Consider the following 22332-nt stretch of genomic DNA (forward strand, 5'->3'; position numbering starts at 1 on the left):
AGATTGACTGAAGACCTATGCCTAACCTGACCAGCCTATACTGCAAGCACATGGTGGATGTTTATGCTACTGACTGCGGGCTCTGTCTCAGAGGCTGCATCCCGAATGAGCGGGAAAACTAGTGCCCTCTGTCTTTATAGTGACCGTGCCCTAACTGGTGATTGGCTGCTGTGTTGTGTGTGTTGATTGGTCTTGCAGTGTGTCAGTCAATGTGTGTCTCTGCACCATCATATACTGATGTGTATATTATGACACAGTTCAGTTAATCTTTTTGACCATTTTGTGTATTGGATACATTTTAATGAGTAAAATGAAAATAAAATAAAATCTTTTCTGAGGAAAAAAAAGGAATGCCTCAGTGCCAGACGGGGTAATGGCTGAATCTGAAGCCTCGATACTCCTGCCACGACTATGAATATTACTGTACTGAATATTTCTATTGATGTGAGAAGGGAAGAAGTCATGGACCTTCTCCAAGCACTCTGTGAAGTGCCAACATGCTGTTAAATATGAGAGCCTAAAGCTGGAGGTGGTTGCCTACCTGACCTCTAAATATGGAGACTGGGAAATGCTGGAAATGCTCAGCAGCTCTGGTAGCATCTATGGAAAGAGAGAAACAGTGTTCAGGCTTTGGGTCGAACGACTCATAGATGCTGTTGAAACTGCTGAGTATATCCAGTATTTTCTGTTTTTATTACAGATTTCCAGCTTCTGCAGGATTTTATCTTTACACTCAATAGAAGCAAGATATTTTACAAAAAGTGACTATGCGTGTGGTATTTTCTACTCTCGGGGGTTGGTTAGCCCAGTTGGCTGGACAGCTGGTTCGTGGTGCAGAGCGACACCAGCGGCATGAGATCAATTCCCGTACAGGCTGAGGTTATCTATGAAGGTCCTGCCTTCTGAACCTAACCCCTCGCCTGAGGTGCGGTGATCCTCCAGTTAAATCACCACCAGTCAGCACGCCATCACCAGCCCACCCTTGGTCAGAAACCTCTTTACCTCAAAGGGAAAGCAGCCTATGGTGACCTGGGACTGTGGCGACATTTACGTTTATTTTCTACTAATTTGATGCTGCCATTAGCCCAAAAAGACATTCTGCCCTCCATACACTTTGTCATGCATGAATTTCAGTACTATTGCCTGCAGTACAAGATGGTCGTGCAAACAGCATCTTTGTTGTCTGTATATAAAGTGCTGGGAGCGAGGTTTAATACATTGACTGTATGAATGGAGATGTTTTCTTATTTATGCCCACTGACCCCTCTATGATCTTTAGTGCAAGATTGTAAGATCATTTCTTGTTTCTGTAGGAAAGTGTCTGGAATAACTGAACAGCTGAATTCACAGAGCAACAAAAACCATTAAGTACCAGCACAAAGTGCAATCATTCAATGAAATTCCCATCCCTAGCCAGCAGTATTTATATCTGAACCGATTCCCATCCCATCCAATATAAATCACAGACTTCAAGATCAGTATTTTTTCAGGGGTATATAAACTCTTAATTTATTAAATAGAGGAGCGCATGTGAAGCGGAACCAATGTCGCCACTCCACGGGATCACTCCGGAAGTTTTTTCCGCCCATCTCTCCCGGGTGTCTCCATAATTAATGTCCCGGTTGGAAATTCCGCCCACCGGCCGCTCTGATTGGCTACCATGAGGTGGCGCCGTGCGGCTGCGCGCCCGTTGATTGGCTACTGGAGCTGCCGGTCACTGTGAGTGACAGCTGGCGGGGAGGATGTTGTCTCAGGCGGGCAGGTGAGTGCGGGGCAGGGAGGGGGTGCTGGCCAGTTAGTGTTTAGTGGTTGGAGTTTACTGGACAGGATTTACCCCCCCCCCCCCCCCCCCCCCCGGGTTCTTATGGTCATTCCAGTGATTGTGCTGGAGCACAACTTACATTTGTATAACACCTTTTAACAGTAAAACCCATCAAGATGCTTCACATGATTGCTGTCAAGCAAACTGAGGCACAGAAGGTGACATTGGGCCGCCAGGGAGCCGGGTTCAATCCCGGCCTCGGTTGATTGTGTGGATTTTGCACTTTCTCCTTGTCTCAGTGTGGATTTCCTCCGGATGCTCCGGTTTCCTCCCACAGACCAAAGATGTGCAAGTTAAGTGGATTCGCCATGCTAAATTGCCCTTAGTGTCCAAAGGTGTGCAGGTTAGGTGGGGTAGTGGGCCTGGGTAGGACGCTCTTTCAGAGGGTCGGTGTGGACTTGATGGGCTGAATGGCCTTTTACAGTGTAGGGAGTTCTAATTAGGCAGATGACCTGCTTATGGTCATTTTTCTGGCTTTATACCAGCACTTTTCAGGTGGTCTGCTCACTATCTGATCACCGGTCAGCCTTTATGTCCATTATGCGGTTAGAACACATACTAGTGAAGCACTAGAGGATGTTGTGTTTGTTCCTTTACCCATCTACAGAAGCCTCAAATTACCAATGGAGACATTGAAAAGAGAGGTTATACTCCTCTACTGGCCACCACCCCGATTGTATGTGTCTCAGTTGCAGTTGGGCCTTTTCCATTTGAACTGCAATGGTTCACTGTCCCAGAAGATGTGATCACCCAAGATGTTTAGCGTTGCTGACCTCCTGCCAGTGGCCACCCTAAGGTGACCGGCAACTTTGTCAAAATAGTATGAATTAAGGACCATTTTAATGGAGGAGTGTGGGGCTGGGGGAGACACGGGGGGGGGGGGGGGGGGGGAGAGATTTGCGCCTCGGCAACTGAAGAAGCAGCAGGAACCTGCTCACTGAAACTCAGTTTCGGTTCTGACAGGGCCACTCGCTCCATTACAACCTTGGTTCAAACATGGACAAAAGAGCTGAATGCCAGAGGTGAGAGTGACTGCCCTTGACATAAAGGTAGCACTTGCCCATGTTTTGCATCAAGGAACCTGAGCAAAATGGAAGTCAAGAGAATTGGGGCAAATTTCTCCACTGGTTTGACTCCTACCGGGCACAAAGGGAAGATGGTTGTGGGTGGAGACCAACCATCTCAGCCCCAGCACATCTCTGTAGGAGTTCCTCAGGGTTGTGTCCTTAGGCCCAACTATTTTCAGTTGTTTCATCAATGACCTCCCCTCCAACATAAGGTCAGAGGTGGGGATGTTGACTGATGATTGCACAATGTTCAGCACTGTTTGTGACTTCTCAGATACTGAAGTAATTCATGACCAAATGCAGCAAGAGCTGTCCAACACTCCGGCTTAAGGTGACAGGTAATGTTCATGTCAAAAAAGTGCTAGTTAATGACCATCTCCAACAAGAGAGAATCAAACTACCTCTCTGTGACATTCAATCGCATTACTATCGCTGAATCCCCCACCACCAACATTCTGATTGATCAAATATTTAACAGGTCCAGCCATATAAATATTGTGACTAAAAGGGCAGGTCAGAGGCTGAGAATTCTGCGACTCACTTGCTGACTCTAAATCTGTGCATCCGAGTGCAGCTCCAACAACACTGAAGAAGTTCAACACCATCCAGGACAAAGCAAAGCTTGATTTGCACCCCATCGATTAACATATACTACTTCTGCCACTGACACACAATGGCAGTAATATGTACCACCTACAAGACGCACTGCAGCAACTCACCCAGGCTCCTTCAATTGCATCTTCCAAACCCATGATCTCTACCACCTTTGACCATGGCAGCATATTGGAACACCACGACCTGCAAGTCCCCCTCCAAGCTACACACCATACTGACTTGGAACTGTACTGCTGTTCCTTTATTGTCACTGGGTCATAGTTCTGAACTCCCTTCCAAACAGCACTATGTGGATGTACCTGGATTGCAGCGATGCAAGAAGACAGCTCACCACCACCTTCTCAAGGGTAATTAGGGATGAACAAATGCTGGCCGAGGCAGCGATGCCCAGGGGTTTAATTGATGAGGGAATCTGACACACTGCCATCCTGTTTCACCCCAGCTGAATTGGACTTGGCTGTTTTATTCTCCTTATCGTTGAGTTGTGATGATCCCATTCCCTGCAGGAACGATAGTTCAGTTGTCACAGTTTTGGACTAGCGATCCAGTGATCATCATTTCAAATCCTACCATCTGGTGATTTGTACAGAATGACTGAAATTTAACACTGATACGCTGCTGTTATTGAGGGAAGGGAAGTGTTGTCCCCACCCAGTCTGGCCTCAGAAAACTCCTTTCCAGACTAGAATCATAGAAGTAGGAGGAGGCCATTCAGCCCATCGAGCGTGATCCACCATTCATTATGATCATGGCTGATCAGCAAGTTCCAAACCCTGATCCCGCCTTCTCCCCATTTCCCTTGATCCCTTTAGCCCCAAGAGCTATATCTAATTTCTTCTTGAAATGGCCTCAACTACTTTCTGTGGTAGTGAATTCTACAGAGTCACCACTCTGGGTGAAAACATTTCTCCTCACCTCAGTCCTAAAAGGTTTACCCCTTATCCCCAAACTATCACCCCGAGTTCTGGACTCTTCCACCATTAGGAACATTCTTTCAGAATCTACCCTGTCCAATCCTGTTTGAATTTTGTAAGTTTCTATGAGATCCCCTCTCACTCTTAAACTCCAATGAATATAATCCGAAACCGATTTATTCTTACCTCGTATGACAGTCCCGCCATCCCACGAATCAACCTGGTAAACCTTTGCTGCACTCCCTCCAAAGCAAGAACATCCTTCCTCGGATAAGGACACCAAAACTGCACACACTACTCCTGATGTGGCCTCATCAATGCCCTATACAATTGCAGTAAAACATCTCTATTCCTACACTTAAATCCTCTGGTTATGAAGGCCACCATACCATTTGCCTTTTTTACTGCCTGCTGTACCTGTGCCCTTACTTTCAGCAACTGATACCCGAGGACACTAAGGTCTCGCTGAGTAGCCACCTTTCAGTTTACACCCATTCAAATAATAATCCGCCTTCCTATTTTTGTTACTGATGCAGATAACTCCACATTTATCCACATTATACTGGCCTGCCATGCATATGCCCACTCACTCAGCCAGTCCAAATCCCGCTTAAGCATCTCTGCATCCTTCTCACAGCTCACATTCCCACCCAATGTTGTATCATCTGCACATTTGGAGATAATATATTTAGTTGTCTCGTCCAAACATTAATATATAATGTGAAAAGTTGGGGTCCTAGCTTGATTGACTTTTAATCCCCTCACAACAACCAAGAATTGACTATAAATACAACCCAATGTTGTCATATTCCAAGAACAAATATAAAAATATCAATTGACCAGTTTTTAGCTGCCGTTAAGTACAAATCCAGTTTTCTCGACACTTCTTAGTGTAAGTGAAAATGTGCTGTGTTTTAGCGCACTTTTAAGTTGTAGGGTTTCTCAAGGTCTGTAATACTCAATAGCTAAGGTCCCTATAATAGATAGAAGTGATAATTGGGTCTTTGATCTGATAATTGGGTCTTTGACAGAAGGTAGCTGTTCAATACCAACATGTTCCTGAGGTAACAAGAGAGAAATTAAGGATTGGGGCTCCCCCTGCTGGTCCACTTGATAAAGACAGACTAATTGAGCCACACAGATCAGACGGTCCACAATTCAAGTTCTGGTACTAGCAGAGGGGAAAAAGAAACAGAAACAGGATTTTTCCTTCCAATCACTATCCCAGGCATAGGTGTGGACATGGATTGGTCTTTTGTATCTTCACCTTGTTCCCATGGAGAATGATATTGGGAACATTTGTGTCCCAGTCGGCCATTATACCAGCTGACAGTCCTGTATGGCGAGAAGGTTTACAGCCTCCTATAACCCATATGATGAGGAGGGGGAGGGGGGTTACGTACATCCATTGGAAGCGAGTATTCCGCAGGATGATCAAATTCAAATTTCAAGCCGGGGGTCCAGATTTCATTAATCAGAAATCGAGAATGGGATTTGAATTTTGCACCTTTGGACTCCGAGGTGGGAATGCTACCACTAAACTGAAAGCTCTGTCCTGTGGACATAGGTGAGAATGGGGTCTGCTTCGGCTGTGATGCCTCATGTAGTCAAATAGCTCAGCAATTAGGGCAAGTTATTGAACACGGTGTGATGGTTCAATAAATCCTGCTTACTGCACGTGTATAACTTGCTATCCGATTTTCACAGATTTTGTAGAGCTCCCCGAGGGACTGAAAGTGTCAGGTTCCTGGTGTTCACACGTCGCTTATTTTTATCCTATCAAGAGTCTGATGTGAATGGCAGTGTGGGACCCGGGTTCGATTCCGACCTCTGGTGGCTGTGCGCACATTCTTCTCCTGTCTGGGTGGGTTTCCTTCAGGTGCTCTGGTTTCCTTCCACAGTCCAAAGATGTGTAGGTTAGGTGGATGGTCATGCTAAATTCCCTCTTGGGTTGGATTTGCAGGAATAGGGTGGGGAATTGGGCCTAGGTGGGTGGTCTTTCGAAGGGTCGGTGCAGACTCGGGCCGAATGGCCTCCTGCACTGTAGGGATTCTATGAACAAAGAGAGGTGATGCAGGGTGGGAGGAGGCTTGTGTGCAGCAGAAACACCAGAGTGGAACTCTCCCTGCTCTGAACTTGGAGTCATGAGGTACAAAGTAAACAAACCCCATTGCTGTGAAAGATTCCTTAGCCAACCTGTGGCTTGTGTTGGGTATTTTCACACGGATTAACTGAACTTGTTACTCATTTGAAATCTACTCCAGGGAGCATGAAACTGCCGTGAGGGCAGTGACGGAAGGGTGACGGGGGCACAGAATGTTTTATTTCACATGTATCAAATTTTCCCCCTTTCTAGGATGTTGACTTGCACTCAGATACAGCAACCATGTATCGTCTCTCCCAGCTCTTCAATTTTGAGCTGACGCCATAGATGTCGAAGATTTATTCCATTGTTTGGGGAGGAGATTATCCGGGTTTAACCCTCACCTTGCCTCATGCCCACATGCACACGCTACCCAGCTTAGGCCAGTGGACAGAATCATGAAATAGGGTCACGGCTGATTTGTCTTGCCCTCCCTCTCCCCTCTCTTTGCTCCCTCTCTCACCCCCTCATTCCGCCCTCCCCTCTCTTGCACATTCCCCTCCTTTCCTCCCCCCCCCCCTTTGCTTCCTCCTCGCCTTCGTGCTCCTTCTCCCAGAGACTACAACTTGATAATAACCATTTAAAATGCTGGGTTGAGGATCGTAGCATCTTAATGCCTCCCATGACTGACATTTAAAGTGAGTCACAAAGACTCTGGTGTTCCTAACGTCATTCAAAGTTCTCTTCCTAAGTATTTTAGTTACAGCTAGCCATTCCTCTTCGGGGCAGCCTAAGCTCACATATCTATGCTGTGTGTCATTTAACGAGGGCTTATCTGCTCTGAGACAGTCTGTGGATTGCACCTACAAGGGGTCTTAGCTCTGTGGAAGATACATTAGCAGGGGACACCGATTAAAAGGTTGGCTTTGACTTATGTTTGTTTTATTTTGGTAAATGTGAAGCAAATGTAAGTAGTATTTTCTCCCCTTGTTTAACAAACGGACTCCCAGTGACTGAAATTCAAGCCAAGTTTGGATAAGATTAAGTTCAGGTGCTGGAAATAGAATTCACAGCTGTTGTAGTCTGATGTAATCGTGCCCTGAGCATGTCCTCTCTGGCTTGCACTGTTCACTGGCAGTGAATTAGAGACGGGCACACTAATTCTACATTTGCCAAAGAGACTATCGAGTAAAAGTCTAGTGCTGCAAATGTTGCAGGGGCCTTCTTTCAGACTTGAAGTCGAGACCCCTCTGCCCTCCCCCCTCCTCAAGTGAATCTCATGGCACTAATCAAAAAGCAGCAGAGTTCTCCCTAGTCGGATTTGAACAGCCTGGGGATTCATGCCCGACAGAATACCACTCGAAGGGTAAATCCCATTTAACTCTGGCACCTGGGACTAGTCGTCACTGCAAGTAATTTACTTTATTTTTAGGGCAGCACGGTGGTGCAGTGGGTTAGCCCTGCTGCATCATGGCACCAAGGTCCCAGGTTCGATCCAGCTCTGGGTCACTGTCCGTGTGGAGTTTGCACATTCTCCCCGTGTTTGCGTGGGTTTTGCCCCCACAACCCAAAGATGTGCAAGATAGTTGGATTGGCCACGTTAAATTGCCCCTTAATTGGAAAAAATGAATTGGGACTCTAAATTTTTTTTAAAAGTTACTTTATTTTTACACTTTCTTTTCCTCTCCAACCCCTAGGAAAATGCTGTACAATGGGACTCTCTTGGAAGTAACCTATTCAAACCTCTTGCCATTGATGCTGGGTAGTGTGGGCCTTATTATCTTATTCAGGCTGCTGCAGAGCATGAAGGAGCGAGCAATAGTTCAGGGTGCTGTTGTGGTAATAACGGGAGCAAGCTCTGGCCTTGGTAAAGGTAAGGTAATAACACTCTTAGAGAATGTAACAGTATTTCTGTTTCTGTACCTCCTTAGCTTCCACCTGCTCTCTCAGTTTTTCCCCAGTTGTATACTGTATTGCTTCTGATCGCCACCCTTACCGTAAAATGTCGTGTGCAAGGTTCTAAGCCTCTGAAACTTGACATCTGATTGATGTGCTGCTGTTAAGTCACAGAATGGCACAATACTGAAGGGGAGACTTCCGGTTGCGGCGATGCGGAGCTAAGCCGCACGATTCGGCAGCTCCCGCGATCACGGACTTTCGGGCTCTCTAGAGGAGCCCCAACGGGAATTTTTTGAAGATGTTCCGTGTGGGAAGGGAAGAGTGAGGTCCCCCTTCACCGTTTATGGACCGGACTAGAAGCGAAACGGCCAAAAAAGCGGCGTTGGCGCAGCGGGAGAAGTGAGGGAAGAAAAACAAAATGGCGGCGGCCGGGGATAAAGTGGAATGCGGGCCGGAGCTGCAAGAGTTCATTAAGCGCTGTTTCGAGGAGCTGCGGAAAGAGATGCTGGTGCCTATGCTGTCGGCGATTGAAGGACTAGGGATGACCCAGAAAGCCCACGAGGTAAAGATCCAGGAGGTGCAGAAAAAAGTCAATGAGAACGAGGATGAGATCTTGGGCCTGGCGGTGAGGGTGGAGGAGCACGAGGCGCTGCACAAGAGGTGGGCAGGAAGATTCGAAGACCTGGCGAACAGGTCGAGGAGAAAGAATCTTCGGATCCTGGGTCTCCCTGAAGGAGTGGAGGGGGCCGATGCCGGGGCATATGCGAGCACGATGCTCGAGTCGATGATGGGCGCGGAGGCCCCTTCGAGGCCTTTGGAGCTGGATGGGGCACACCGGGTGCTGGCGAGGAGGCCGAAGGCTAATAAGCCGCCAAGGGAGATTGTGGTGAGGTTTCACCGTTTCACGGACAGAGAGAGGGTCTTGAAATGGGCCAAGAAAGAGCGGAGCAGCAGCTGGGAGAATGCGGAGATCCGAATATACCCGGACTGGAGCACGGAGGTTGCAAAGAGGAGAACTGGTTTCAACCGGGCCAAGCCGGTGCTGCACCGGAAAGCAGTGAGATTCGGAATGCTGCAGCCAGCGCGATTGTGGGTCACATACAAGGATCAACACCACTATTTTGAAACGCCTGAGGAGACTTGGACCTTTATTCAAACTGAAGAGTTGGACTCAAACTGAGGGTTTGTGAGGGTGGGGGGGATGTTTGATGTTTGTTGTACACGGGGTGGGGGTGGGGGGGGGGGGGGGGGGGGGTGGGAGGCCCCCCAATCCGGCTGATAACGTGGAATGTGAGGGGCCTGAATGTGCTGGTAAAGAGGGCCCGACTGTTCGCGCACTTAAAGGGACTGAAGGCAGACGTGGTCATGCTCCAGGAGACACATTTGAAGGTGGCGGATCAGGTCAGGTTAAGAAAGGGATGGGTAGGACAGGTATTCCATTCGGGGCTGGACGCGAAGAACAGAGGGGTGGCAATATTGGCGGGGAAGCGGGTGTTGTTTGAGGCCAAGAATATCATAGTGGACAATGGAGGTCGATACGTGATGGTGAGCGGTAAGTTGCAGGGGACGTGGGTGGTATTGGTAAATGCATACGCCCCGAACTGGGACGATGCCGGATTCATGAAGCGCATGTTGGGGCGCATTCCGGACCTGGAGGTAGGAAGCTTGATAATGGGTGGGGATTTTAATACGGTGTTGGACCCAGCACTGGATCGCTCCAGATCTAGGACCGGAAAGAGGCCGGCGGCAGCCAAGGTGCTTAGGGGGTTTATGGATCAGATGGGGCGAGTGGACCCGTGGAGGTTTGCCAGGTCGCAGGCCAGGGAATTTTCTTTTTTCTCCCACGTGCACAAAGCCTACTCCCGGATTGATTTTTTTGTTCTGGGCAGGGCGCTGATCCCGAAAGTGGAGGGAACGGAGTATTCGGCCATAGCCATTTCAGATCACGCCCCGCACTGGGTGTAACTGGAGTTGGGAGAGGAGAGGGACCAACGCCCGTTGTGGCGGTTAGATGTGGGACTGCTGGCAGATGAGGCGGTGTGTGGGAGGGTGAGGGGGTGTATCGAAAGGTACTTGGAGGCCAACGACAATGGGGAGGTGCAGGTGGGGGTGGTATGGGAGGCGCTGAAGGCGGTGATCAGGGGAGAGCTAATCTCCATCAGGGCTCATAGGGAGAAGACTGAGGGCATGGAAAGGGAGAGGTTAGTGGGAGATTTTAAGAGTTGACAGGAGATACGCAGAGGCCCCTGAAGAGGGATTACTTAGGGAAAGGTGACGTCTCGAGACGGAGTTTGACCTGTTGACCACAGGGAAGGCAGAGGCACAGTGGAGGAAAGCGCAGGGGGCGACGTATGAGTATGGGGAGAAGGCGAGACGGATGCTGGCACACCAGCTCCGTAAGAGGATGGCAGCGAGGGAAATAGGTGGAGTCAAGGATGGAAGGGGAGCTACTGTGCGGAGTGCAACGAAAGTAAATGAGGCATTCAAGGCCTTCTATGAGGAGCTGTACAGATCCCAGCCCCCAGCGGGGGAAGAGGGGATGAGACGATTCCTGGACCAACTGAGGTTCCCGAGGGTGGAGGAGCAGGAGGTGGCTGGTTTGGGGGCACCAATTGGGTTGGAGGAGCTGAGCAAAGGTTTGGGGAGTATGCAGGCAGGGAAGGCCCCGGGACCGGACAGGTTCCCGGTTGAGTTCTACAGGAAGTACGTAGACCTGTTGGCCCCGCTGCTAGTGAGGACTTTTAATGAGGCAAGGGAGGGTGGGACCTTGCCCCCGACAATGTCGGAGGCGACAATCTCTTTGATCCTGAAGCGGGACAAGGACCCACTGCAATGTGGGTCGTACAGGCCGATCTCGCTCCTCAAAGTGGATGCTTAGTTGCTGGCAAAAGTGCTGGCTACGAGGATCGAGGACTGTGTCCCGGGGGTGATTCACGAGGACCAGACGGGATTTGTAAAGGGCAGGCAGCTAAACACCAATGTGCGGCCGCTCCTAAACGTGATAATGATGCCATCGGTGGAGGGAGAGGCGGAGATAGTGGCAGCTATGGACGCGGAGAAGGCCTTTGGCCGAGTAGAGTGGGGGTACCTCTGGGAAGTGCTGCGTAGGTTTGGGTTCGGGGGATGGTTTATTAGTTGGGTTAAGCTCCTTTACAGAGCCCTGGGGGAGAGTGTGGTTACGAATCGGCGGAGGTCGGAGTATTTTCGTCTGTACCGTGGGACGAGGCAGGGGTGCCCCCTGTCCCCCCTGTTGTTTGCATTAGCAATTGAACCCTTGGCCATGTCATTAAGGGAGTCTAGGAAATGGAGGGGGGTGGTCTGAGGGGGAGAGGAGCATCGAGTGTCGCTTTATGCAGATGACCTGTTGCTGTATGTGGCGGATCCAGTGGAGGGGATGGTGGAGGTCATGCAGACTCTAAGGGAGTTTGGGGATTTTTCGGGCTATAAGCTTAATGTAGGGAAGAGTAAGCTCTTTGTAGTACAGGCAGGAGACCAGGAAAGGAGGATAGACGACCTACCGCTGAGGAGGGCGGAAAGGAGCTTTCGGTACCTGGGGATCCAAATAGCTAGGAGTTGGGGGGCCCTACATAAACTGAATCTGACTAGGCTGGTGGAGCAGATGGAGGAGGACTTCAAAAGATGGGACATGTTGCCGCTCTCGCTAGCGGGTAGAGTGCAGTCGGTCAAAATGTTGGTCCTCCCGAGGTTTCTTTTTGTGTTTCAGTGCCTTCCCATCGTGATCACCAAGGCCTTTTTTAAGAGGGTAAGCAGGAGCCTTATGGGGTTTGTGTGGGCGAATAAGACCCCGAGGGTAAGGAGAGAGTTTCTGGAGCGCAGTAGGGACCGAGGAGGGTTGGTGCTGCCGAATCTGGGGGGCTACTACTGGGCAGCAAATGTGGCGATGATCCGTAAGTGGGTGATGGAGGGAGAGGGGGCGGCATGGAAGAGGTTGGAGATGGCGTCCTGCAAAGGAACGAGCCTGGGGGCGCTGGTGACGGCACCGCTGCCGCTCTCGGGCCGACAAGGTACACCACGAGTCCAGTGGTGGCGGCAACGCTAAAGATCTGGGGCCAGTGGAGACGGCACAGGGGTGTAATGGGAGCCTCGGTGTGGTCCCCGATCAGGGGTAACCATCGGTTTGTCCCGGGGAGGATCGACGGGGGGTTTCAGAGCTGGCATCGGGCGGGGATTAGAAGAATGGTGGACCTGTTCATTGATGGGACGTTTGTGAGCCGAGGGGCACTAGAGGAGAAGTTTGGGCTACCCCCGGGAAATGCTTTCAGATACATGCAGGTGAGGGCATTTGTGAGAACAAAGAACAAAGAAATGTACAGCACAGGAACAGGCCCTTCGGCCCTCCAAGCCCGTGCCGACCATACTGCCCGACTAAACTACAATCTTCTACACTTCCTGGGTCCGTATCCTTCTATTCCCATCCTATTCATATATTTGTCAAGATGCCCCTTAAATGTCCCTATCGTCCCTGCCTCCACTACCTCCTCCGGTAGTGAGTTCCAGGCATCCACTACCCTCTGCGTAAAAAACTTGCCTCGTACATCTACTCTAAACTTTGCCCCTCTCACCTTAAACCTATGCCCCCTAGTAATTGACCCCTCTACCCTGGGGAAAAGCCTCTGACTATCCACTCTGTCTATGCCCCTCATAATTTTGTATACCTCTATCAGGTCGCCCCTCAACCTCCTTCGTTCCAGTGAGAACAAACCGAGTTTATTCAATCGCTCCTCATAGCTTATGCCCTCCATACCAGGCAACATTCTGGTAAATCTCTTCTGCACCCTCTCTAAAGCCTCCACATCCTTCTGGTAGTGTGGCGACCAGAATTGAACACTATACTCCAAGTGTGGCCTAACTAAGGTTCTATACAGCTGCAACATGACTTGCCAATTCTTATACTCAATGCCCCGGCCAATGAAGGCAAGCATGCCGTATGCCTTCTTGACTACCTTCTCCACCTGTGTAGCCCCTTTCAGTGATCTGTGGACCTGTACTCCTAGATCTCTTTGACTTTCAATACTCTTGAGGGTTCTACCATTCACTGTATATTCCCTACCTGCATTAGCCCTTCCAAAATGCATTACCTCACATTTGTCCAGGTTAAACTCCATCTGCCATCTCTCCGCCCAAGTCTCCAGACAATCTAAATCCTGCTGTATCCTCAGACAGTCCTCATCGCTATCCGCAATTCCACCAACCTTTGTGTCGTCTGCAAACTTACTAATCAGACCAGTTACATTTTCCTCCAAATCATTTATAGGCGGCAGGTGAGGGAATTCCCGTTGCTCCCGGCACAGGAAATTCAAGACAGGGTGATCTCGGGCGTATGGGTTGGAGAGGGCAAGGTGTCGGCGATATACCAGGAGATGAAAGAAGAGGGGGAGGCGTTGGTAGAGGAGCTGAAGGGTAAATGGGAGGAGGAGCTGGGGGAGGAGATTGAGGAGGGGCTATGAGCTGATGCCCGAGGTAGGGTTAATTCCTCTTCCTCGTGTGCCAGGCTTAGCCTGATACAATTTAAGGTGGTTCACAGAGCGCACATGACGGGGGCGAGGCTGAGTAGGTTCTTTGGGGTAGAGGACAGATGTGGGAGGTGCCCAGGAAGTCCGCGAACCATGTCCATATGTTTTGGTCATGCCCAGCACTGGAGAGGTTCTGGAGGGGAGTGGCGGGAACAATATCTAAGGTGGTGAAAGCCCGGGTCAAGCCAAGCTGGGGGCTAGCAATATTTGGAGCAGTGGACGAGCCGGGAGTGCAGGAGGCGAAAGAGGCAGGCATTCTGGCCTTTGCGTCCCTAGTAGCCCGGCGAAGGATCTTGCTAATGTGGAAGGAGGCGAAGCCCCCCAGCGTGGAGGCCTGGATAAATGATATGGCAGGGTTTATCAAGCTAGAGAGCATAAAGTCTGGGGGGTATTTGAGCAAGATAATACATGAAGGATCTGGAAAACTGGCATGTACGGGAGGAATCCAATGTACAAAGTTCTGTAACATATCGTTTTACCATTTTTATGTCTTGCTATGTGCGTTTTCTTTCTATTTGTTACGAGGGGGGGGGGTTTGTAAGGGTGAAAAATTGTGTTAAAAATTTTAATAAATATATATTTTTTTTTAAATACTGAAGGGGACCATTGTACCTGTGGTGGCTATCCAATTAGTCACGTTCCCCTACTCCTTCCCCATTACCCTGATAATTCTCTCATATCAGGTATTTATTCAGTTTCCTACTGTGTCATTTCATAATGGATTCTTGCAAATGGGTGGAATTTCAATGTTGCTATTGAATCTGTTTCCACCACTCCTTTCAGGCAGAACAATCCTGTGCCCATCTGGGATGGCCACTTCCAGAATACAAAATGGACATTTGCAAAGATTGCAGGGAAAAATGGACAATGTTAAGAAAGCAAGCAGGCACAGAGCCTGTCTGCATATTGGAGCCGCAGCTCCCAGACAAGACTGAAACTGTAGGCCCATTAGCATATGGATGGCCCATCTCCGGAAAGAAAGGAAGATACTTAAGTAACCGATCTGGCCCCAGACCTCGCTGCGCCAGTTCCCCAAACTGAAAGCAGAAAACAAAGCAGGCCAACGGCCACAGAGGACCCGCCCAGCCATCAGGGCACTCACCCCTTTATTGGTCAAGATCAATACGAGTGATCAAGATACGGCCCAATTAATTGGGGCCAAGTTCAAAGCCCGCCCAAAAGCGCGCGAAGCCCCTTCATGTACAAGAAGGCGGCCCCGAGAGAGAATCGCTCTCTTAGACTCTGCTCTCACAGCAGAGAGACCCGTCCACCAGCTGCACCAGAAGCAAGTAAGTCCAAGATCAATGCTCGCTACCAGACAGACGACCTTAGCTGTTTCCCCCTTCACCACTTCGACCCCAGCAGCCTCAGAACCGAACAACAGCCATTGTTCCTCTGATTGAGTAGGCGCCCAAAGCTAAGTATAGACTTTAGCAATAGTGCTAGTTTAGTCAGTAGCTTTTCATGCATGAGTAGATATTACTGTGTGTGTAAATAAACAGTATCGACTTTGGACTAACTAACTGGTGTACCGACTCTTTGATCAGTATTCGGGTTTGAATTTTGTGGCGGTATCAAGAGATACCTGCCGACTCTAGAGCAAACATAATTAGGATTAAGGAAGGCGACCATATTGACCGCCATATTCAGAGCCAACCAAAGAGAGCAACAATCCTGATCACAACAATTCAGAATAAAATAAAATTCCTCAGGTTACCCATCCTCTGCTGCTGGAAACAGTTTCTTCCCATTAACACTTCCTGAACAATCTTTCATGAACACCTCTATTAAATCTCCTCTTAAGCATCTCTGCTCTGGGGAGAATAACCCAAACCTCTTTAGTCATTCCACTTGACTGAACTCTTTCATCCCTCGTACAAATTCTATGTCAGGACTGCTGTTCATAGACTACAGCTCCGCCTTCAACACCATTATCCCAATAAGACTAGTAACCAAACTCCACAATCTTGGACTTGACCCCTCCCTGTGCAGCTGGATCCTCGACTTCTTCGCCAACAGACCACAATCTGTCAGGATAGGCAACAGCACCTCCTCCACAATAGTCCTCAACACCGGAGTCCTGCAAGGATGTGTGCTCAGTCCTCTACTGTACTCCCTATACACACATGACTGTGTGGCAAGATTTAACTCCAACTCAATCTATAAGTTTGCGGATGATACGACTGTGGTGGGCCGCATCTCAAACAATGACGAATCAGACTACAGGAGGGAGATAAATCACTTGGTTGCATGGTGTACCGAAAACAACCTCTCTCTAAATGTCGGAAAGACCAAGGAACTGATCATCAACTTCAGGAAACGCAGCACGACACACACTCCCGTTTGCATCAATGGCTCCGAAGTGGAGATGGTCGATAGCTTTAGGTTCCTGGAGGTCACCATCACCAACAGTCTGTCCTGGTCCACTCACGTTGATGCAACAGTCAAGAAAGCCCAACAACGTCTCTACTTCCTGCGGAAGCTAAAGAAATTTGGCATGTCTGTATCGACTCTCATAAACTTCTGCAGATGTGCGATAGAGAGCATCCTATCCGGCTGCATCACAACCTGGTAGGCCACTGCTCAGTCCAAGATCACAAGAAACTGCAGACTGTGGTGAACTCAGCCCAACGCATCACACAAACTTGCCACCCCCACATTGATTCTGTATACACCTCTTGCTGCCTCAGGAAGGCAGACTGCATTATCAGAGACCCCTCCCACCCAAGCTTTGCCTTCTTCCAGACCCTTCCATCAGGCAGAAGGTACAGAAGTCTGAAGACTCGCACATCCAGACATAGGAACAGCTTCTTCCCCACAGCTACAAGACTCCTCAACGACTCCCCCTCGGACTGATCTGTTCCCTGTAAGAACACTATTCACGAAGCCCTATGCTGCTCTTGCTCATGTATTTGCTTTGTTTGGCCCCTTGTTCTGCCCTGTAACCAATCACTGTTTTGTCGATGTACCATTTGTCAATGTTCCCTGTTGATTATTCTTGTGTTTACTATGTACGTACTGTGTACGTTCCTTGGCCGCAGAAAAATACTTTTCACTGTACTTTGGTACATGTGACAATAAATCAAATCAAATTAAATCAATCCTGTAAATCTTGTCACAACATCCTGGGCTAGTGCACAGTCAATTCCAATCCCACTTGATTCAGGCTCGCAACACTGGTGAAGTTTACTTAATTTACTTGCACAGGTGAAGTTACTTAAATATCCAACGTCTTTGGTTTGATCCCGATTAAGTAAAGCCACTAGGTTTGTAAATTTTAACGCAAATAAACTTATTATTTGACAGTAATATAATTAAACTGGCAGAAAAATGGAACTGATTAATACTCCTTTACCAACCCTCCTCCCTCTTTCTAACTAACTCCACTCTCACCTGATGCTCATAGACAAACAATGCAGAGGGGAAAAGATGATTGAGAGGTAAAGAAAATATTCATAAAAATAAAAGGATAAAGGATCTTTGCACCAGGATGGCTTCCAGTTAATGTCTTTCTGTAGTCCAAGCTTTCGTTTTGGTGCTTTTCCTTTGAGACTTAAGATGGGTTTCTCTGGCAAGGTTGTCTACTTTCTCAGTAGATTCACAATCATTTCAAGTTTTCAGCAAAAATGTGCCAGACACTCACTAGTTATGGAACAATAAAGCAGTTCTTTACTTCAGCAGTGAGAGGGAGAGAGACCATTCCTTTCACTTCCAAGGTCTAAAAGCATCTGCCAAGTTCTCTCAAAAAACATCACACAGCAACCAACCACTAAGTGTTGTCACGCAGAACACTGTCCCTGGCCAACAGTCAGCCAACTGAACTGACTTCCTCCACAACCAGTTCCTAACATTCACTCAGTGTAAAAAGTCTGTGTCTCCTCTCCAAAATACAAAGTCTAGGAACATAATGTCCTGACAAGCAGGCTGCTTCAACTTGAGTCCTCTGTTTAAAGACACATTCCGATTATGGGTCTGCAGATCAAAAATAATAGAAAATCAAATGGGAATAAAGGAAATAAATAGGAATGACTCTTAGCACCTCTTCAGCACCCCCTCAAAGGACTTAACGTATTTCCTAAAGTGTGTTGCCCCAGAAATGGGCACAGTACTTCAGCTGAGGCCCAATAAGTGTTTGAATGTGCTGTGGGTCAATAAACATCATGATGAAAGATGTCAGTGCCGAGGAACAGAACCACTATTTTATTTGCTCTTGATATGCATTTAAGTATTCTGGATCTGGCCCTTGTGGATTAGATGTGCCACAGATCAAATTCACTCTGACTGTGCTCCCAACTATGGAGTTGAACGAATAATAATAATCTTTATCATTGTCACAGGTAGACTTCCATTAACACTGCAATGAAGTTACTGTGAAAGTTCCCTAGTCACCACACTCAGGCGCCTGTTCGGGTACATTGAGGGATAATTCAGAATGTTCAAATCACCTAACAAGTACACCTTTCGGGATTTGTGGGAGGAAACCGGAGCACCTGGAGGAAACCCACGCAGACACAGGGAGAACGTGCCGACTCCACACAGACAATGGCCCAAGCGGGAATTGAACCTGGGACCCTGGCGCTGTGAAGCAACGGTGCTAACCACTGTGCTACCGTACAGGTTCAACCCCAAGCTTAGAAGTTTACTTTTTCCTACTTTGTTGTGAGCTATTCCTGTGAACCCTCTGAGTGAGTTTGCTAACTCAGCACCATTATGGTCTTTGATCCCTACAATTAGGTTTTGATTTTGGAGGCTAGCCAAAATCATGGATTCATAGAATGGCTACAGCGCAGAAGGTCGCCATGCATCTTGTCATGTCTGTGTCATTTCACAACGGATCCTTATGCAGGTGTGGTAACCCCCTCCACCCACACACCAAAAGAGGTTTTGGTGAGCGACCTTTAAGAAGTGAAGATTTAGATTACATAAATTGTACTGGAATATAATATGAACAGAATTAGTTAGAAAGAGTCTCAGTTTATTTTTCAATGGAGCATTCTCCCCATTTGTGGAGCAGTAACACAACATGCTTGAGTGTGTTGTGATGCTGCCATGGGGCAAGGGTGCAGATTCAGGGTTGGCCACTGCATTGTTGATCCGGCTTCCTACAGAAACCTTTGACCTCTTGTGCCCAGTTAGTCTTAAATCATTGCACCATTGGTGGACAGGCCTTCAACTCTGGTTGGTCCTAAACTCTGGAATCCTCTCCCTGAACATCTCCACCTCTTTCCCCTCTAGGATGTCTTTAAAATTGACTGAGCGTGTCCTAATTTCGCCTTATGTGGCTCAGTGTTGAATTTTGTTTGCTATCGCCCTGTGACGAACCTTGGTATGTTTTTACTGTGTTAAATACACTATATAACTGTGAGTTTTGCTGCTGTTGAAGCTAAAACCAATGATCTTTGCTTTCCCTGTCAGAATGCGCCAGAGTTTTCCATGCAGCTGGTGCCAGGCTGGTATTGTGCGGACGGAACAAGCAAAAGCTGGAGGAACTCACAAAGGAGCTAACAGTGAATGACAAGAAAAAGGTAAGGAGTGCTGTGTGATTCAAGTCATCGTACATGTTAGTCAGGGTGTTCAAAAACAGGACTCGTGAAAATTAGATGGCCACTGATAAATTCAATTAGAAATTAAGGAGAATCCTCTTTATCCAGTGAGCTGCCATATTGGAGTGGTTGAGGCAGATGCCACAGATGTATTTAAGGGGAGGCTAGCTAAACACACCAAAGGAGAAGGAAAAGTAGAATATTTGCTCTGGTTGGATGGGAGGAGGTTCTTGTGGAGAATAACCCAGCATGGATATGTTGGGATGAATGACCTGTTTCTAGATTTTATGCTCAATGGCCCCTGCTTTGAAATGAACCAGGCCCAGATAGAAAGAGAGTCCCCAAGTCTCCGGGTTATTTGTTGGGTTTTAGACTGCCTCAACCTTTTGAGACTGTTGGGTGACCTTTCGCTCATTTACTGGATTGGTGCGGATGCAACTGATCCAATGTGGGGACATCAGAATAATGTTGCAGGTGAACCAGGCTGGCAGGACGAGAGAAGATAAAATCAATTTAAATCAGATGTTCAAATAAAGAATGATTTCATGCAAATGATGATTTTTAAAAAAAATTGAAATAATCTAGCAGTAATGGTGAAGAATATTTGTAAGTGTATGAAATGTAGTTGGATGCTAGCTCGTGCAATGTACAACCCTTGGTGCTTGAGTAGCTGAGTCAGTAAGTCACCTCTGATATTCTGTGCTAATGCCATGGAGGGATTGTATTGTTATTGCGATGGATGTGGTGGGGAACTGGGAGGCAGTGCAGTGCAGGTGAATGCAGACAGGACAATTGGCTGTGTGAAATTTAGGCAGAATTTTCTTGCGGGCTTCAGGATCCTGACATCGGGCCCAAGTGGGGATCCCAAGCCCATGGAAGCCAGGAGCCAGACCAGAGACGTTATTTACCCTGGAGCTGGCCTCGCTATTGGCTTCATGTTCGCCATCCTTAGGCGGACTCCTAATGTTGCCATTGCACTCACAGGGCCAGTATCTCTAGAGTCTCCACAGCCCCAGCAGGACAGGTGGGAGCTGCTGAGACAGGTAGGAACCCGTAGCAATATAAAGATAATTAAATATGTTGTGGAAGGGAAAACGGCAGGCCCCTCGGATTGGACGGGAAAGCATTCCAGTTGGATTGTTGGGGCTGAGGGGGTTGTCTTTCCTGCTGGTGGTCCCCTCACAGTGGGGTGGAATCTCCATCTCCGATGGACTGCGGCAGAGAGACCTCCTCCATGAAGCTGGCTGATTCCCCCGCACAACGGGGTGGCTGGTCTGCTACCAGCAGAATGCTCTCAAAATCACCCCTAATTGGGGTCCGGACTATTTAAATTTCCTTAAACTGTCATCGCTGTGCAGTGGGCAGCCAAGCCATTTTCCAGGGCGCCCATAGGAAACTTCCCCTGCGGTGGGAATACTTCTGGGAGCTGTACTACTCCCCCTGTAGTGTTCTTACAGGGAACAGATCAGTCCGAGGGGGAGTCGTTGAGGAGTCTTGTAGCTGTGGGGAAGAAGCTGTTCCTATGTCTGGATGTGCGAGTCTTCAGGTTCTGGCTTCTTTGTGTCCTCATGGGAGACAAACACTGCTCGATAGTTTCAACAACAGCAACTTGCTTTAACATCATAATGTTGTAAATGTCCTTTAATGCCGTAAAACGTCCCAAGGCACATCAGAGATCTATAATCTTAAAATGGCATTGAATTCATATCCAGAAACAGCCAGTCCAGCTGTTCTGCTGCACACACACTAACCTCATCCCACCACTCCTGCATCCAAGCCGATCAGCTTCAATCCCTTTCTCTCCCATGTACATACCTAGCTTACTCTTAAATCCCTTAATGGTTCAAACACACTCTGCTAGCACATTTTAACCAGCCTTTGGGAAAGTTGTTTCTCCTGAACTCTTTGCAGGATTTATTAGTAATTATCATATGTTAATGGCTTTCCCCACAAATGAAAATGTATTTCTCTACTCCTAGCCCAGCAAACCCTTTCACCATTTCTTACAACCTTTATTGGTTCTTTAAAAGAATGTCAGACAAGCACCGATGGTTGCTGCCAATAATCAAATGAACTGGAAAGTAACCAAACCCCAAATAAGAAAATAGGGCTGTTTTTAAAATTCCAGGAAGTGATTTCCTGCCTTTTAACTTTCGCCTCTGCGTTCAGCAAGAGCTAAAATTTGGTTAGTAAATGTGTCCAGTATTATTTACAGTCTGTTATAGCTTCTCCGATATATTACTCAGCACTAGATTTGTTGTGAGGAAGCTCTGTCCCATCTCCATTGCAGCCCCCACAACACATTTTTCCCCACAGTTTTCTTTCAGTTACATGCAATGGATACAAACCTGGATGTGTTTAAATATTTTCACTGTGGGTTTGGTTTCTTTTCACAGGCGCACATGCCTCATGTGGTAATCTTTGACCTGGCGGACTTAGACACAGTGAGGAGCAGCACGCAAGAGATCCTTGATTGCTTTGGCCAAGTGGATGTGCTGATAAATAATGCAGGGATCAGTTACCGAGGCAACATCCTGGACACTGCCATTAGCGTTGATAAAGACGTGATGAATACCAACTATTTTGGACCAGTTGCTTTAACAAAAGGTATCACATTGTCAGATATTAGTTGTGTGTGTTTTCCTTTAGAGCTGATCCTGATTTCTAAGCTCACAAGAGGTCAGAGTCAAAAACGTTGCCAGCTTTGCTCCATAACCGGCCAGGAGGAGAGAAGTGAAAATGGCCTGGGATGAGGCCCACTTCCTCGTTGTTTTGTGCAACATCCCATCCTCCTCATTAAAGGAAGGGCTGAAACCAGAGGCTAGCAGCGTGGGAAGAGGCAGAGAAAAGGAAGT

General features: G+C 47.9%; 1 protein-coding gene across 6 annotated transcripts in view; it reads left to right on the forward strand.

Annotated features, from left to right (window-relative positions):
- The first annotated feature begins 1668 nt into the window (after positions 1 to 1668).
- dhrs7b (dehydrogenase/reductase (SDR family) member 7B) overlaps positions 1669 to 22332 on the forward strand; it is a 49722-nt gene continuing 29058 nt past the window's right edge. The window contains exons 1-4 of one of the 6 annotated variants that reach the window (XM_072480973.1): positions 1669 to 1762; positions 8199 to 8374; positions 19350 to 19459; positions 21874 to 22084. In XM_072480973.1, coding sequence (XP_072337074.1) covers positions 1743 to 1762; positions 8199 to 8374; positions 19350 to 19459; positions 21874 to 22084 — 517 coding nt within the window. In that variant the 5' untranslated portion in view covers positions 1669 to 1742. Of the gene's footprint in view, positions 1763 to 2483; positions 2619 to 2803; positions 2845 to 6119; positions 6283 to 7288; positions 7421 to 7705; positions 7868 to 8198; positions 8375 to 19349; positions 19460 to 21873; positions 22085 to 22332 lie in introns of those variants that run through there. The other 5 variants (XM_072480970.1, XM_072480972.1, XM_072480969.1 and 2 more) reach the window with 5 other exon arrangements.

Source organism: Scyliorhinus torazame, chromosome 17, assembly GCF_047496885.1.
Source record: "Scyliorhinus torazame isolate Kashiwa2021f chromosome 17, sScyTor2.1, whole genome shotgun sequence".
Taxonomy (NCBI): domain Eukaryota; kingdom Metazoa; phylum Chordata; class Chondrichthyes; order Carcharhiniformes; family Scyliorhinidae; genus Scyliorhinus; species Scyliorhinus torazame.